This window comes from Anabrus simplex, chromosome 1 (genome assembly GCF_040414725.1).
Source record: "Anabrus simplex isolate iqAnaSimp1 chromosome 1, ASM4041472v1, whole genome shotgun sequence".
Lineage (NCBI taxonomy): Eukaryota > Metazoa > Arthropoda > Insecta > Orthoptera > Tettigoniidae > Anabrus > Anabrus simplex.
Genome location: NC_090265.1, coordinates 1,178,983,684 through 1,179,000,521, shown reverse-complemented (window position 1 = coordinate 1,179,000,521; position 16,838 = coordinate 1,178,983,684). Strand labels below are relative to the sequence as shown.

Genomic DNA, 16,838 nt, shown 5'->3' with positions numbered 1-16,838 from the left:
TCAAAAAAGTAGTAAATTCAAAATAAAACCGAAATGGGTCAGTTTGAAACAGTGAGTATTTTGACGTGTCACTCATTTGAGACAATATTCTAGTCCAATAAATTAACGGGAAATTATACTCAGGAGTTAATAAACAATTACTCTTATTCCTTTTCTTAAATTCCAGTTACACCTTGAGAAATCAGCACACATGTTCGTCTTAATCTTAGTAACATATCATTGTTGAGCAGGCGATTACTAAACGATATCGTGCTTTACTAACTGTGAAAACAACAGTGGATTTCTGTTCAATTGCCGCTCCATATTATTTTAATTTCTTTCCAGTATAATGTGGTTACCGCAGCCAGGTGTCCGTCCTTCTGTACCACCTTCTCAAGAAAGAAGAGCTTCGAAATATGAGCTGCTCAAAACAAGCCTGTCTTACCAGACCAGCCAATTCTTCGATAATAGCACGCTCCATGGTGTTCGCTATATCCGGGAGGAGGGACGACCCTTCTGTGAAAGGTGAGATTTATAACACGTCATGTTATTTAACCTTTATAGAATAAAAGTGTCTTAAAATATTGAAATATGTTTTTCATTTACTACTGTCTGTTATCATCATCATCATCATCTGTTTACCCTCCAGGTTCGGTTTTTCCCTCGGACTTAGCGAGAGATCCCACCTCTACCGCCTCAAGGGCAGTGTCCTGGAGCTTCAGACTCTTGGTCGGGGGATACAACTGGGAAGTATGACCAGTACCTCGCCCAGGCGGCCTCACCTGCTATGCTGAACAGGGGCCTTATGGAGGGATGGGAAGATGGGAAGGGATAGGCAAGGAAGAGGGAAGGAAGCGGCCGTGGCCTTAAGTTAGGTACCATCCCGGCATTCGCCTGGAGGAGAAGTGGGAAACCACGGAAAACCACTTCCAGGATGGCTGAGGTGGGAATCGAACCCACCTCTACTCAGTTGACCTCCCGAGGCTGAGTGGACCCCGTTCCAGCCCTCGTACCACTTTTCAAATTTCGTGGCAGAGCCGGGAATCGAACCCGGACCTCCGGGGGTGGCAGCTAATCACGCTAACCACTACACCTACTGTCTGTTATACTATACAATATTCATATTTTTTCTTCCATATGACAAACTTTTAAAATGTTATGACATAGCCTTAGTTGAATAACACTCGTTCTGAAATAAACACTAGTAAAACAACGGATGTCCGCCTCTGTGGTGTAGTGGTTAGCGTGATTAGCTGCCACCCCCGGAGGCCCGGGTTCGATTCCCGGCTCTGCCACGAAAATTTGAAAAGTGGTACGAGGGCTGGAACGGGGTCCACTCAGCCTCGGGAGGTCAACTGAGTAGAGGTGGGTTCGATTGCCACCTCAGCCATCCTGGAAGTGGTTTTCCATGGTTTCCCACTTCTCCTCCAGGCGAATGCCGGGATGGTACCTAACTTAAGGCCACGGCCGCTTCCTTCCCTCTTCCTTGCCTATCCCTTCCAATCTTCCCCTCCCTCCACAAGGCCCCTGTTCAGCATAGCAGGTGAGGCCGCCTGGGCGTGGTACTGGTCATACTCCCCAGTTGTATCCCCGACCGAGAGTCTGAAGCTCCAGGACACTGCCCTTGAGGCGGTAGAGGTGGGATCCCTCGCTCAGTCCGAGGGAAAAACCGAACCTGGAGGGTAAACAGATGATGATGATGATGATGAAAACAACGGATAAAGTCCTCAGAAACTAAATTATCCTTAGTTACGAAACCAACGGTAATAAAATACCAATAATGACCAAAAAATATAGAAAAAGAATATCAAAAGGAATTCTACATCTGTATAGAATACATTTTACTTTGACATATCAGATAATTTCCATAAATATAAAATCATGAGGACCAAGCCAGCTGGCTGTGCGGTTTAGGTCACGTAGATGTGAGATGTGATCAGTATTACCTGCAAATAGTATATACGATATCTAAACCCGTAACATATACAGATCGTCCCGAGTTAGTAAAAAATATATTTAGTGATTAATCCTACTGTTCCTATCAACCGGATCAGGTAACTACTAAAAGCTCCCCCAAATGATGTATAAGTATTGGCACAAATATATTTTAAATCCTCGCCCACCAGTCTGGAATTAACACGTGGAATTCTGTATTCCGCAGCGCTTTAACTCCCTTTGACTTAGTAGTTTTCCATGAAGATAACATGATCCTAATTAATGCTATGTTTCTTCTTCAGGTTTATGTGGTTCTGCTTCACAACGATTGGTGGGGTGGCCACCCTTATTATCATCGTTTCTCTTTGGGAGAAGTTCCAGACGAATCCTACCATCACGGGACTGGACACTGATTTTCACAACTGGGACGTACCCTTCCCTTGCATCACCTTGTGCCTTTCGAACCCTGCAGATCAGGAAGCTATAGACGAATACGTTAAACAGTAAGTATTACTTATAACAGACCACGAGCCAAGAAGCTGGGTAGATCGGAGCAGGGACGAAGGTGGAATGGGCTAGAGAAGTGAAATTTGATACATTTGTACCCTAAAATAAACCTGTGGCTCATAAATCCCATTTTGGAATTTAGCTTGCTAAGATTTCTTACAGTGCTACGTTGTGAGGACATCCTCAGCCGAATAACTCGGTTTTCGCGACCAGCTATCCTTCCTCATATTAGAGCGGAGGCCTTGAGAGACCAAATTAATCCTGCACCAGCCCTCAGTTAAGAATTATAATTCCTAGACTGGCGGGATTAGAGCGCAGGGCGTCCGGGTAAGAGGTAGGTATGCCACCTACCCACCACGGGGCTACCATACGTACGTATTCATTCCAAAGGTCATATATTGTAAGACATCTACTCTTACAATGGTGGAAATAAGTAATGGCCCAGCTGTTGTCATATAGCACATGTCATACGAGACGTGGAAGTTCGCTGAGTGAATTCACACTAACACTACGGGTAATGTTGATATACACTTTGTAAAATTACCTGAAGAAATGTATTTTTAAGCAACTTGGTTTACATCGCACAGGCACTGATAGGTCCTATGGCATCGATGGGATAGGGAAGGGCTAGGAGTGGGAAGAAAGTCCATACGACCTATCTGTGTCGGTGCGACGTAAAGCAAATTCTAAGAAAAATGAACGAATTTGGGGTTCATGCGCCGGATAGTTATTCTGCTGGGAATAACATTCTGAGGTGCCAGGCATATCTATGATCCACTCTGACAAGACCCTGTCAGTCAATCGAGATGCATACCTCGCCGGAGAAGATGAGTGAGAGTGGTGAGTGTGATTAGCTGCCACCCTCGGAGGCTCGGGCTCAATTCTCGGCTCTGCCACGAAATTTGAAAAGTGGTACGAGGGCTGTAACGGGATCAACTCAGCCTCGGGAGGTCAACTGAGTAGAGGGGGGTTCGATTCCCACCTCAGCCATCCTCGAAGTGGTTTTCTGTGGTTTTCCACTTCTCCTCCAGGCAAATGCCGGGATGGTACCTAACTTAAGGCCACGGCCGCTCCTTCCCTCTTCCTTGCTTATCCCTTCCAATCTTCCCATCCCCCTCCAAGGCCACTGTTCAGCATAGCAGGTGAGGCCGCCTGAGCGAGGTACTGGTCATCCTACCCACTTGTATCCATCGACCCGATGTCTGAAGCTCCACGACACTGCCCTTGAGGCGGTAGAGGTATGATCCCTCGCTGAGTCCGAGGGAAAAACCGACCCTCGATGGTAAACAGATGCAGAAGAAGAAGAATAATAAAATCAAACAACTGTAAGTGAAATGTGAGATTCGAACCTTCGATTTCTGGGTATAGGAGTGAGCTCACTACCGCTTTGTTTTTAATTTTTGAGGTACGATGGAGAGAAATTTTTCTTAAATTTTGGCTTGCGGTCTACAATTTTGTATGTTTATGGTTATTAATTGTGAATTGACTGAATAAATTTAACTTATACATTTAAGACGAACACAAACACCCAGACCCCGAGCCGGAGAAATTAACCAGACGAAGTTAGAATCCCCGACACGGTCGGGAATTGAATCCGAAACCCCAGTGAGCATAGACAAACACAGTAACCACATAGCCATTGAGCTGGACGTTCGGTGTGAAGGCGTTCGTATTTTACTTGTGTCATTGTCTACCTCTCAAACTATACGTTACTTCGACTACTTCCTTCCTTTCCTAATCCATTTACCGTCCAGGGTTGGTGTTCCTCTCGGAATCAGTGAGGGATCCCACCTCTACCGCCTCAAGGGCAGTGTCCTGGAGCATGTGACTTTACGTCGGGGGATACAACGGGGGAGGTGTCGGTGCGACGTAAAACAAATAGCAAAAAAGTACCATTCATATAAAAAATAGAACAATACGTTAAAATTAAAAACAGTGTGACCCAGAATATATAACAAAGATGCACTGCAACAATTATACGACGAGGTGGCCGAGAGGTTAAGGCGTTGGACTGCTAATCCAATGTGCTCTGCACGCGTGGGTTCGAATCCCATCCTCGTCGAGTAAATTTTTGATGACCATTCATTGTTAGAATCATGAATTTAAGTTAAGGAAGATAATTACCGATGAATATTGTTTTCTCTATTTATCTTACTTACTGTGTTATCACCACTAGTTAGGAAGGTCAGTTTTTCACAGCACTTACCTTGCGGCAGGACCTCAAAGATTAGCATGACGGTTTTACGTAGAAAAAAGTGCGTGAATGAAGAAAATCGTTTGTTATACTAACATTACTGCAGTTTGCCTTCGAGCGACCTAGTTACAGGAATTACTTGCTATGCTGAACAGGGGCCTTGTTGTGGATTGGGAAGATATAAAGGAATAGACACGGAAGAGGGAAGAAAGTGACCGTGGTCTTAAGTTAGGTACCATCTGGGCATATTGCCTGGAGAAGAAGTGGAAATTCACTTCGAGGATGGCTGAGGTGGGAATCGAATCCCCTTTACTCAGTAGACCTCCCGAGGCTGTGTGAACCCCGTTCCAGACCTCGTACCATATTTCAAATTTATTGGCAGAGTAGGGAATCGAAGCCCGGCCCTCTTGGAGTGGAAGCTAATCACTCTAACCACTATACCACAGAGGCGGATTACTTCGACTAATTTCAACGAAATACAGTATTATCTATTTAGGATTCGTTGTGGCGATAAAATTTTGTATTTTACAGACTGGTTTATAGATGTATTAACGAGATACAACTAAGTTCGACTTGCGTCAATGTGCAAATAGTGCTTTGCGCCATTTGTCCATGCACAGTGTCTACTGTATGTTTTTATTTGCTACTTACTTTACGTTGCACCGTCACAAGCAGGTCTGATGGCGACGATGGGATAGGAAAGGCCTAGGAGTGGGAAGGAAGCAGCCGTGGCCTTCATTAAGGCACAACCCCAGCATTTGCCTGGTGTCAAAATGGGAAACCACGGAAAACCAACTTCAGGGCTGCCGACAGTGGGATTTGAACCCACTATCTCCCGGATGCAGGCGCACAGCCGCGCGCCCCTAACCGCACGGCCAACTCGCCCTGTCTACCATATGGGACTCCGAAATTCATGTGTGCCATTACTTATTTCTTGTGCTGTACGTTAGACAATGTAGAAGACTCCGTATGAGGCTAAAAGAGACTGGCTTGAACTTTACATATTGAGCAGTTAAAATATATATTTTCTTTCTTTCTTTCTTTCTTTCTTTCTTTCTTTCTTTCTTTCTTTCTTTCTTTCTTAATCCCTTTACCCTCCGGGGTTGTTTTTTTCCCTCGGATTAGTGAGGGATCCAACCTCTATCGCCTCAAGGGTATTGTCTTGGAGCGTGAGACTTAGGGTCGGAGAATTCAACTGGGGAGGAGGACCATATATATTATGGAACTTTATTATATGCCACCTAATTCCTGTGGTGCACTACCTTTAATATATCTCTCTGTCAAAGAAAACAATTACTTAAGAACTATTTTCCACAGGTCAGAAAACGATAATGAGGATGTGAAGACGTTCCTGACACTAGTGACCAACATTTCTGTCTGGAACCTCGCAGAATTCAAGCCGCTGATGTCCAAACCTGAGGCTATGATCAACACCAGGTCACTGCCAGAATTACAATCCCAGGTATAGTATAGAAGCTGACAAGAATATTTGGCTACCATCTAAAACAGGGTTTGAATTAACGACAAGACGGTGTTTTGCCCCCTCCCCCCCTCCCCACGTCAAAGTATTGCTCCGTTTCATCTAAGAAACATTCCCACCTGCCAGGGAAATATATTTGCCCTAATCACACTAACCACTACACCACAGAGGCGGACTACTTCGACTACTTAATTATCAACGTGTAAACATGAATTTCTTCTCGAACACATTTCCTGCATGCAATTCTGTATTGCAGTATAAATTATGTAGGCTAACAAAACCATTACATCACTCCGAAATCGAATGCAAACAACGGCACTAGCATCGTGACGACTGCCGTCGGGAAGCCCGAAAGATTCCTTGTGAGATGGTGTGGTTACGTGTGTGCCCGGTCGGATCCCAGAAATTAACCTGTTACTCATTGTTGGTATAAGCTGAGTGAATCTCAGAGTTCCAGAATTGGAAATCTCTTTTCTAAATTCTTCAATTTTCTGACGGAGAAATGAACCCACGTCCTTCTGGGTGAACTGAGCATACCACCTAAGTCTCGACTAGGCATCTCCTAGTTCCATTCGCTAGTCAACAGACCCACAACGGTTGGCAACCTTCACGCATGCCCCATATCGGCCGTCCGCACGCTCGTAGATAACCCATCAACTTCGATAAATGAAAAATCACACTGAGAAATATATAGAGAAACAATAACATTATCCCAATACAGTAATTGGTGAAAATGCTCCCCCTCAGTCTGTACACAGGCGGTGTAGCGTGTGATGATATTCCGGTACACTCTCTGTAATTCAACCTCTTGAATCTTCAAACTTTCGGCGAACTGCGTTTAAAAACATGCAGCACACGGAAATACGTTCTTCAACGGAATACACCGATCAATGACTTTCTTTTTTAATCTGTTTACCCTCCAGAGTTGGTTTTTCTCTCGGACTCAGCGAGGGGTCCCACCTCTACCGCCTCAAGGGCAATGTCCTGGAGCGTCGGACATCGGGTCGAGGGATACAACTGGAGTGGATGACTAGTACCTCGTCCAGGCGGCCTCACCTGCTATGCTGAACAGGGGCCTTGCGGGGGGGATGGGGATATTGGAAGGGATAGACAAGGAAGAGGGAAGGAAGCAGCGTGGCCTTAAGTAAGGTACCGTCCCGGCATTTTCCTGGATAAGTGGGAAACCACGGAAAACCACTTCGAGGATGACTGAGGTGGGAATCGAACCCACCTGTACTCAGTTGAGCTCCCGAGGCTACGTGAACCCCGTTCCAGCCCTCGTACCACTCTTCAAATTTCGTGGCAGAGCCGGGAATCGAACCCGGGTCTCCAGGGCTGGCAGGTAATCACGCTAACCACTACACCACAGAGGCGGACCAATCAATTACTGCTGTATAAAAAGCAATCACGCTTAACACTGCACGGGTTATCGCAGAATAGCTTGACATATCTGGGCAAGCTATGGTATACTAATTCTTTGTAGACACCTAGCTGTTACCCACGCCTTCTCTCGCATGGATTTCGTAATTTGATAAAAGTAATTATCCGCCTCTGTGGTGTAGTGGTTAGTGTGATTAGCTGCCACCCCGAGAGGCCCGGGTTCGATTCCCGGCTCTGTCACTCAGCCTCGGGAGGTCAAATGCTGCACTAGACCGGACATGGCACAGGAACAGAGGATCTATCACACTAGGTGGGTTTACTAGTAGCTAGTGATTAGCACCCAAAAACGCAGGTGCTAGTGCTGGCTAGCGTGCGTATAACTCGCGGCCTAGCCTCCAGCTCGCGAGTTCGGGTCACGTGACTCACTCGCCCCTAGCGTTTTACTCACTATTAACTATTGGCGATATATTGTTCTGTTTCGGTGTCATGATCGCTTTGAAAATTAGTAGCAACTTGGTGCATCGTCACTATAATAGCTCTCTTCATCATCATCATCATCATCATCTGTTTACCCTCCAGGTTCGGCTTTTCCCTCGGACACAGCGAGGGATCCCACCTCTACCGCCTCAAGGGCAGTGTCCTGGAGCTTCAGACTCTTGGTCGGGGGATACAACTGGGGAGTATGACCAGTACCTCGCCCAGGCGGCCTCACCTGCTATGCTGAACAGGGGCCTTGTGGAGGGATGGGAAGATTGGAAGGGATAGACAAGGAAGAGGGAAGGAAGCGGCCGTGGCCTTAAGTTAGGTACCATCCCGGCATTCGCCTGGAGGAGAAGTGGGAAACCACGGAAAACCACTTCCAGGATGGCTGAGGTGGGAATCGAACCCACCTCTACTCAGTTGACCTCCCGAGGCTGAGTGGACCCCGTTCCAGCCCTCGTACCACTTTTCAAATTTCGTGGCAGAGCCGGGAATCGAACCCGGGCCTCCGGGGGTGGCAGCTAATCACGCTAACCACTACACCACAGAGGCGGACAGCTCTCTTCATAGTAGATAATATCATTTACCCCAAGCACAGGATCATTCACATTTAAAGTTATTTTTGAGGACGTCGTTAATAAAATACAAGGAACATCTGAGTAGTAAAAAGAATTTCAAACTAAAATTCCATCTCCATGAAGTACACAAAAATACATCATACTATCCAAGCATAAAATTTGACATTCCTGGTAAGCTGGGGTTTGTTGAAACCCTGTTGCTCAAGAAATGACAAGCTGCGGTATTTCTCATCCACTCAGTTAGGCGATTGTCAATAAACTGGCTGAAAGCTACCTGGGCTGGTATTACCTCCACCACATTATTCATAGAATAATGGCGGCTTATATTTTTACATGAAGAGATAGATACATGGACGCTGGTAGGATAGTTCGGTTCTCTGTGGAAGCAAGATGGTTGATGATGCATTAAAGTGGAATGAAAATGTTTTTCTACAAGTTGATTTAAATCGCACCGACGTACATAGGTCTTATGGCGACGATGGGTTAAGAAAGGGTTAAGAGCGGGAATGAAGCGACCGTGGCCTGTACAACCCCAACATAGGCCGCCAAACCCTTCACCTTCCATGAACATCTCCTTCACCGTATCACATCTCCCTGACCTGAGAGACGGCGTTACCGTCTAGGAGGCCCCTTAAGGGACAGAATGAAAACATTTTAGTTGCAGTAGTTGGAAATGGTCCACACCGAGTAAAGTAGGCTAGCCTTACATCTCTACATTCGGGAGATGGAGGCACTGGTCAACACCGTCGCCTGTCTTTGAGAATGGTGTCTTTGAGAATGGTTTACAGTGGTATCCCATTCTTCTGCATTAAGGCAGATGAGGAAATATATCCATTTATAGGACAGGGACGCTACCCGCACGTTCTCCGCACCTCAACTCACCCCTAAAGATTTCTTCTTCTTCTTCTTTATCTGTTTACCCCGCAGGGTCAGTTTTTCCCTCGGACTCAGCGAGGGATCCCACCTCTACCGCCTCAAGAGCAGTGCCCTGGAGCTTCAGACTCTGGGTCGGGGGATACAAGTGGGGAGAATGACCAGTACCTCGCCCAAACTGCCTTACCTGCTATGCTAAACAGGGGCCTTGCGGGGGGATGGGAAGTTTGGAAGGGATGGGTAAGGAAGAGGGAAGGAAGTGGCCGTGGCCTTAAGTTAGGTACCATCCCGGCATTTGCCTGGAAGGGAAGTGGGAAACCACGGAAAACCACTTCCAGGATGGCTGAGGTGGGAATCGAACCCACCTCTACTCTGTTGACCTTCCGAGGCTGAGTGGACCCCGTTCCAGCCCTCGTACCACTTTGCAAATTTCGTGGCAGAGCCGGGAATCGAACCCGGGCCTCCGGGGGTGGCAGCTAATCACACTAACCACTACACCACAGACGTGGATCCCTAAAGATCTCGTCGGCCTGAAAGGGGAATTTAACCTCCAAGAGGCCTCCTGTACCCCTTCAGGGTACGGAATAGACATTTGCAAAAGAACAAAAAATGGTCCAAGAATACAGGTTAGCTAACGAGAAACCAGAAAAAATGCAAGTGTCTAGCTCATCTAAAAGAGGTTAACATTGATATCATGGAGTCAGCCGTGTGGCTTTATACTAGTACACTTGCTATACAAGTACTAGCGAAAGTAACCGTTACCGAGCAAGTAGCCCCGCGGTGCGGGCCACGTAGCTATCACCTTGCAATTGGTAGATAGCAGGTTCGAACCCCACTGTCGGAAGTCCTGAAGGCGGTTTTCCGTGTTTCCCCATTTTCACATCAAAAATGTACCTTAATATAGGCCACGGCCGCTTCCTTCCAAATCCTACCTCTTTCTTTTCCGTCGTCATCACTAGACTTATCTGGTTGAAGATCCTTGTGTGGTAAGACACCGTGTCCTTCTGCTTGAAGAAGTCCGCAATCGCCTGCTGCACATGCTCGTCCGACAGGAAGCTCTTCACGGTCTTTTTGAGGGGACCGAAGGCGTGATGATCGCATGGGGAGAGATCAGGACTATAGGGCGGGTGCTCGAGTATCTCCCACTTGATTTGGCTGCATGAGGCTTGCCTACCAGATCGACCGGCATCTTTTTAGGAACGCGACCGTCACGGAACTTGGTGCAGCATTCCTCAACGGTGGTTTTCGACAGACATGCTGCCCCATACGCAATCTTTATTCTCCGGTGGATGTCCACCGGTATTTGCCCTTCGGAAGCCAAGAACAGAATAACAATACGTTGGTCCTGTTTGGACGCATTTAGTAATAACGTCGCCATAGTTCACGCGGCCCCATTTAACGCACGCACCTCGGCACGACACAACTGCCACACTACGTTTCCGTACTTATTTACCCGCATCAGAGTCGTGCTGCGCTGCATGTCCGCTGCAGCAACGCCCTCAAACGGAAACTTTTTGATCACGCCTTATTTAACACGATGACAATGATAATGAAAATCACTGAATAAATCAACTACAGCTGACAGTAGTTCTTAAATATGGACACGCACGTTTAACACCCTCAATAATACAACTGTAGCCTCCAAAAACTTTCCGCAGAGTGACGCACTCCACTTGGCCTGTTAACAAACGAACAACGACTGTACATAAATAATGACGAACATGGTCTCACGTGATCTCTAATTATGCGCGAAATCAGCAACCTATTCGTTAGTGACGGGGACCGCATTCATAAACATAAGAAAGCTAATTTTTTTCGAAAATAGTTAGAAATACGAAGAAAATGCATATGACGTTTCCTATAGAAAATTGTAATTTCAAGGCCACAGCGTGAACTTCACTTTTCTGTAGGGCAAACCGTTCACCCGTAATTTTAGATGATAAAGGGTAACAATTCCCCAAATTTGGGACATACTCCTGTCAAACGGTGAATTGTATCAAAATCAAAAGTATCCCTTGTGTTGGCTAGAGATTTCAAGCTATACCGTTAAGAAATTTCAGCTCATTCAGTTCAGTAGTTTTCGAGCCATTCTGGAATAAACAAAACAAAACAAAACAAAACAAAACAAAACAAAACAAAACAAAACAAAACAAAACAAAACAAAACAAAACAAAACAAAACAAAACAAAACAAAACAAAACAAAACAAAACAAAACAAACCAAACCAAACCAAAACAAAACAAAACAAAACAAAACAAAACAAAACAAAACAAAACAAAACAAAACAAAACAAAACAAAACAAAACAAAACAAAACAAAACAAAACAAAACAAAACAAAACAAAACAAAACAAAACAAAACAAAACAAAACAAAACAAAACAAAACAAAACAAAACAAAACAAAACAAAACAAAACAAAACAAAACAAAACAAAACAAAACAAAACAAAACAAAACAAAACAAAACAAAACAAAACAAAACAAAACAAAACAAAACAAAACAAAACAAAACAAAACAAAACAAAACAAAACAAAACAAAACAAAACAAAACAAAACAAAACAAAACAAAACAAAACAAAACAAAACAAAACAAAACAAAACAAAACAAAACAAAACAAAACAAAACAAAACAAAACAAAACAAAACAAAACAAAACAAAACAAAACAAAACAAAACAAAACAAAACAAAACAAAACAAAACAAAACAAAACAAAACAAAACAAAACAAAACAAAACAAAACAAAACAAAACAAAACAAAACAAAACAAAACAAAACAAAACACCATAGCATCTCATTATTAATAGTATAGCTACAGAATATACAGTAGATGGATGGATTATGGTAACTATCACTTCAGTAGAGTATAAGTTATACGGCTTTTTATAAAGCTGTTTGTGTATCGCTTTTGACCAAGTAGGTCCTTGGAAGAAACGTGTTCAATGTGAACATTCTCATATCTTAATGAATTATACTTATGGACACTAATAAAATAATAATATGAATTGTATCTATATTATGTGTTTCAGTTCGCGAGAAACTGCTCCATTTTTGAAAATTGTGAGTATAAGGCGGTGAAGACGAATTGCTGTAAGCTCTTCAAGCCCTTGTCTACTGAAATGGGGTTCTGCTACGCCTTCAACTCTCGACATGCGCACTTGAGATCAGAGTGAGTACTTCCTCTTGTTCACTACAGCAACGCTGGTAGAGAGATAGTCAGTTTCAGTTAGCTGTGCTATGAGGAAAGAGTGAATCAACAATCAAGCTTCGCATTACGTCCGATGTCAATATCTTGCTTGTTTTTTGGTTTTCTTACAACCTGTTTTATGTCGCACCGAGACAGATAGGTCTTATGGCGACGATGACATAGGAAAGGGCTATCAATGGGAAGAAAGCGCCCGTGGCCTTAATTGAGGAACAGCCTTAGCATCTCTTGGTGTGAAAATGGGAAACGACGGTAAAGCATATTCAGGGCTCCCGACTGTAGGGTCTATCCTGTTACTTTCAGGTTTATTCGTTGACTTCGGGTAACAATTATTTTGACTTCTATTATTATTATTGTGCTTTTATGGCAGCACTGGACCACTGTAGTCAATTTCTGTCCGGTCTTCTATGATGTTTTATGGTTTTTTCTTTTCTGTCCTTCCAGTATTTCTTCATTCTATCTGATCTTCGTTGTCGTTCTTCTTCTGAAAATACCCTTTGAGTTGTTTCTCTTTTATCACATTTTGGTAGGAATCTAATTTCGCTATTCATCAATTTATTTACTTTGTTTGATTTATTCTTTAAATCCTCCAGTGTTATGTATAATTATTTCATGTCTTCTTTGATTTTTTAACAAGGCAGGTTGTTGTTTTTGTTTCCAAAGCTTTTCCAAAATTCTGCGTATTAACCTGTCTTGAGGTGTTCTCAGCAGATGACCAAAGAATGCTATTCTTTTCTCTCTTGTGAAATCCGTTATAGGTTCTATTTCCTGATATACTGCTGCATTTAGGATGATATGCCATCCTCCTTCTTTTTGGTGCTTCTTATTAATGCATGTTCTTACTATTATTCTTTCTACTTTTAAAATGTTGTCTATGTTACTCTTTTGCTTTAGTTTAAATAATGTTTCACTTCGATAAGTTTTTTAGGTTGGACTAGAGTCTAGTAATGTTTGAATTTTGTATTTATTGACAAACATTTCTTGTTATATGTATTTCTGGTTACTTCTGGGCTCTGGATAATTTATTCGTTCTCTCTGTCCAAGAAATGTTTTCATTTATATTGTATGTTATAGTTTCTACGAGGTATTTTAATTGTTTTACAATTTCTATTTCTTTCCCACATATCAGAACACTGCTTATTAAAAGGGGATCTATTGCAATTATTTCAGTTTTTTCAAATGAAATTGTTAATCCTAATTTTCCAGCAATAGTTTGGAAACTTGTGATTTGATTCCGAGCTTCATTAAGGTAGTGCCAGATCATCTGCAAATCCTAAGCAATTTAGGTTAATTTCATATTTATTGTATCGATTTTTTAAATTTTTGTTATTCTCCTTATACCATTTTCTCATCAACTATTCCAGAGTACAATTAAACGAAAGTGGTGATAGTATATCACCTTGTCTTACTCCTGTTCTGATTGTGAATGCTTCGGATAATTCTCCTCTAAACTTGACCTTTGATTTAGTGTTTGTTAATATAAAATAAGAGTTTTATCTGTAAATTGTTCAAAATAAAAAAGAATGGCATTTCTGTATCGGTCGTGTCGACAGTAAGAACGAAATGCGATTTTTAGTTTTCCGTCATGTCTGTCTGTCTGTCTGTCTGTCTGTCTGTCTGTCTGTCTGTCTGAAGACTATGCATGTTTGTACACGCATCACAAAAGAGTGGATTAACAGATTGTAATGAAAATCGGTATGCCTATGCAACATCGAGGTATAAGGCAATACAATCTAGGCTATAAATAATTTTATTCAGGTTGGATAAAATTATAGTTTAGGGTGAACCCTTTTTCCACTATGATGGATACCTACCTTCCTTACCTATCAGCAATTTTCATGAGATTTGACTCTTGGGTCGTTTCGGGTACTTCGTCACTTGCTGAGGTAAAAGGTAGCGTTCAGTAATCCTAATCCATCTACTCAATTGAAAGGTCTATTCATAAAATATTTGTATTTTATTTTGGAAAAATTTACTGAAGAAACTAATAATCTGTAATCCATGTATCCATCTTGGCCACTTAATACAACAATCAGTTTTACAAAGAGGGGACGAACGCTGGTTTGAGCCTTTCACTTAACTGCCTGATGGGCATCCTTACTAGAAATCATTGTCTGAATTATTAATAAAGAAAAGAAAGTCTGGAGATCCTTAACTTCAGCTTCCATGTGAGACTACCTGTACCATCATAATGATTCTTTATGGTCCAGCCCTCATAACACGAACTCTGGACTCTGGGTATAATTAAGGCAGTCCAATTGGTGTGCCACACAGTGGTTATACGGCATGGACCCTTAATTGAATCGATGTGACCTACGACTATGTCATGGACCGACCTCTAAACTTCTATGTTACTTTAAAGTCATTGTGGATGATGACCGCAAGGAAAATGATGCTACAGTGGCATATGGCCCTAATATAAGTCCCTGAGGTTGATGACCCCATGACCATACAAGTTTCTAAGCTGAAGGCTAAGAAGTTATATCGGTTGATGACCGAAGTTTCCACTTTACTAACACCAGCACATTTACTGCTCAATCAATCAAAGTCAAATAATGCAACAACAACAACGCTCACAATACTTTGTGGCAGTAAAATCCATTACTTTCGGATATGTCCCCTTAATCGTAACGTTAACATTTAAATATTCCCAGAAAAATAAACTAAGATTTCCAGAATGCATCTTCAAGTTATTCGCTTGGTTTAAATTTGTTTCACAAATACGGTTTCCACTGAGTATAATAATTAAATAAATTTAAATGGTTTAATGAAATCTTAATGAACAACAAATTCTATCTCCACGGACGAATGGTTTATTTCACAAGTCACTACTAAAATTTTGATGGAATTAAATTTCAATTCGCTCACGTTTATCATCTGTTGTCATCGTGCAGCTGGAAAAAATTTACATCATTTATTTCCAGTATTATATCTTGTTTCATGACATCACACTTTAATCTAATCTATTTTTTTGCTAGTTGCTTTACGTCGCACCGACACAGATAGGTCTTATGGCGACGATGGGACAGGAAAGGGCTAGGAGTGGGAAGGAAGCAGCCGTGGCCTTAATTAAGGTACAGCCCCAGCATTTGTCTAGTGTGAAAATGGGAAACCACGGAAAACCATTTTCAGGACTGCCGACAGTGGGATTCGAACCTACTATCTTCCGAATACTGGATACTGGCCGCACTTAGGCGACTGCAGCTATCGAGCTCGGTTAATCTAATCTAACACTAACCATTATTAATACTTGGATAACCCTAATAATTAAGTACAAAACCATAAATAACTCGCCGTACAATGTAAGCCGATTACGATGTCAAATCTTGTCATAAAATTCCATAAAGCTTTGTGCGCCCCTCACACACAAACAATCATCACTACCAACACTCTACATTTTGGACAACCCTGAAATTGGCTAACCTCGCTCATTATACTCTAACTTCGTGGTTTCAAATATACATTACGATCGCAATTAAACAAAATCACAGTATCTAATAACCTACACATTATTCCCGGATGAAAATATCAACTAGTTCTCGCAAATAATGATCTCTGTTCCAAGGAAGGCAATCCGATTTTTTAACGCGGAGCAAGCGCACAACCCCGTTATCCGAGCTGCGAACTCCGATCAACTGGCGGCATTGAAAACAAACGACCCTCACCCTGTCTGTCAGTTTAATGTGAAATACATGTCTATCGCCACGCTTGACTGGCTTCTAAGAATGAACCCCTTTGACTTCGCAAAATAGAACAAAAATACGATATTCTGACCAAACAAATATGCACATAGATTTTACTTTTAAATGTCCTACAATAATTGTACACGTCGCAAATTAATACCGGCGGGGATTGAAGCACTCTACTTTCCATCCCAAACATTATAAAATCTTTCTCGTGCTCACACCAAAGTCCTGGGTTCACTACAGGCTTCCAATCACCTGATTCACAAATCCTATCTCAACTCATACGGTAAATCTAACTCTTGCCTTCAATTCGACGACTCTGGAATAAAAATCCTTACTAGAATCCCCGACGCCTAATAACGCACAATACTTTAATAATGAACAACTTCGCATAAAATGATCTCGTATTTTAAAACTTTTTGGATTTTCACACAAATGACTGACAAAATTTACTGTTATTTATTGTCACATAGACCTAGTTTAAACGTACATAAATAACGTTACACTACGTGACAAAATTCACCGATCTGCATTACTCAACAC

General features: G+C 42.5%; 1 protein-coding gene and 1 non-coding gene across 2 annotated transcripts in view; both read left to right on the top strand.

Moving 5' to 3' along the window:
* The first annotated feature begins 328 nt into the window (after positions 1-328).
* The window catches only part of LOC136858434 (sodium channel protein Nach-like), a 53,202-nt gene continuing 36,692 nt past the window's right edge, over positions 329-16,838 (top strand). The window contains exons 1-4 of the mRNA XM_067137980.2: positions 329-504; positions 2,217-2,417; positions 5,933-6,077; positions 12,434-12,558. Coding sequence (XP_066994081.2) covers positions 329-504; positions 2,217-2,417; positions 5,933-6,077; positions 12,434-12,558 — 647 coding nt within the window. The remainder of the gene's footprint in view (positions 505-2,216; positions 2,418-5,932; positions 6,078-12,433; positions 12,559-16,838) is intronic.
* On the top strand, positions 4,402-4,483 carry TRNAS-GCU (transfer RNA serine (anticodon GCU)). Its single transcript has one exon. It is a non-coding gene; the product is annotated as a tRNA-Ser (tRNA).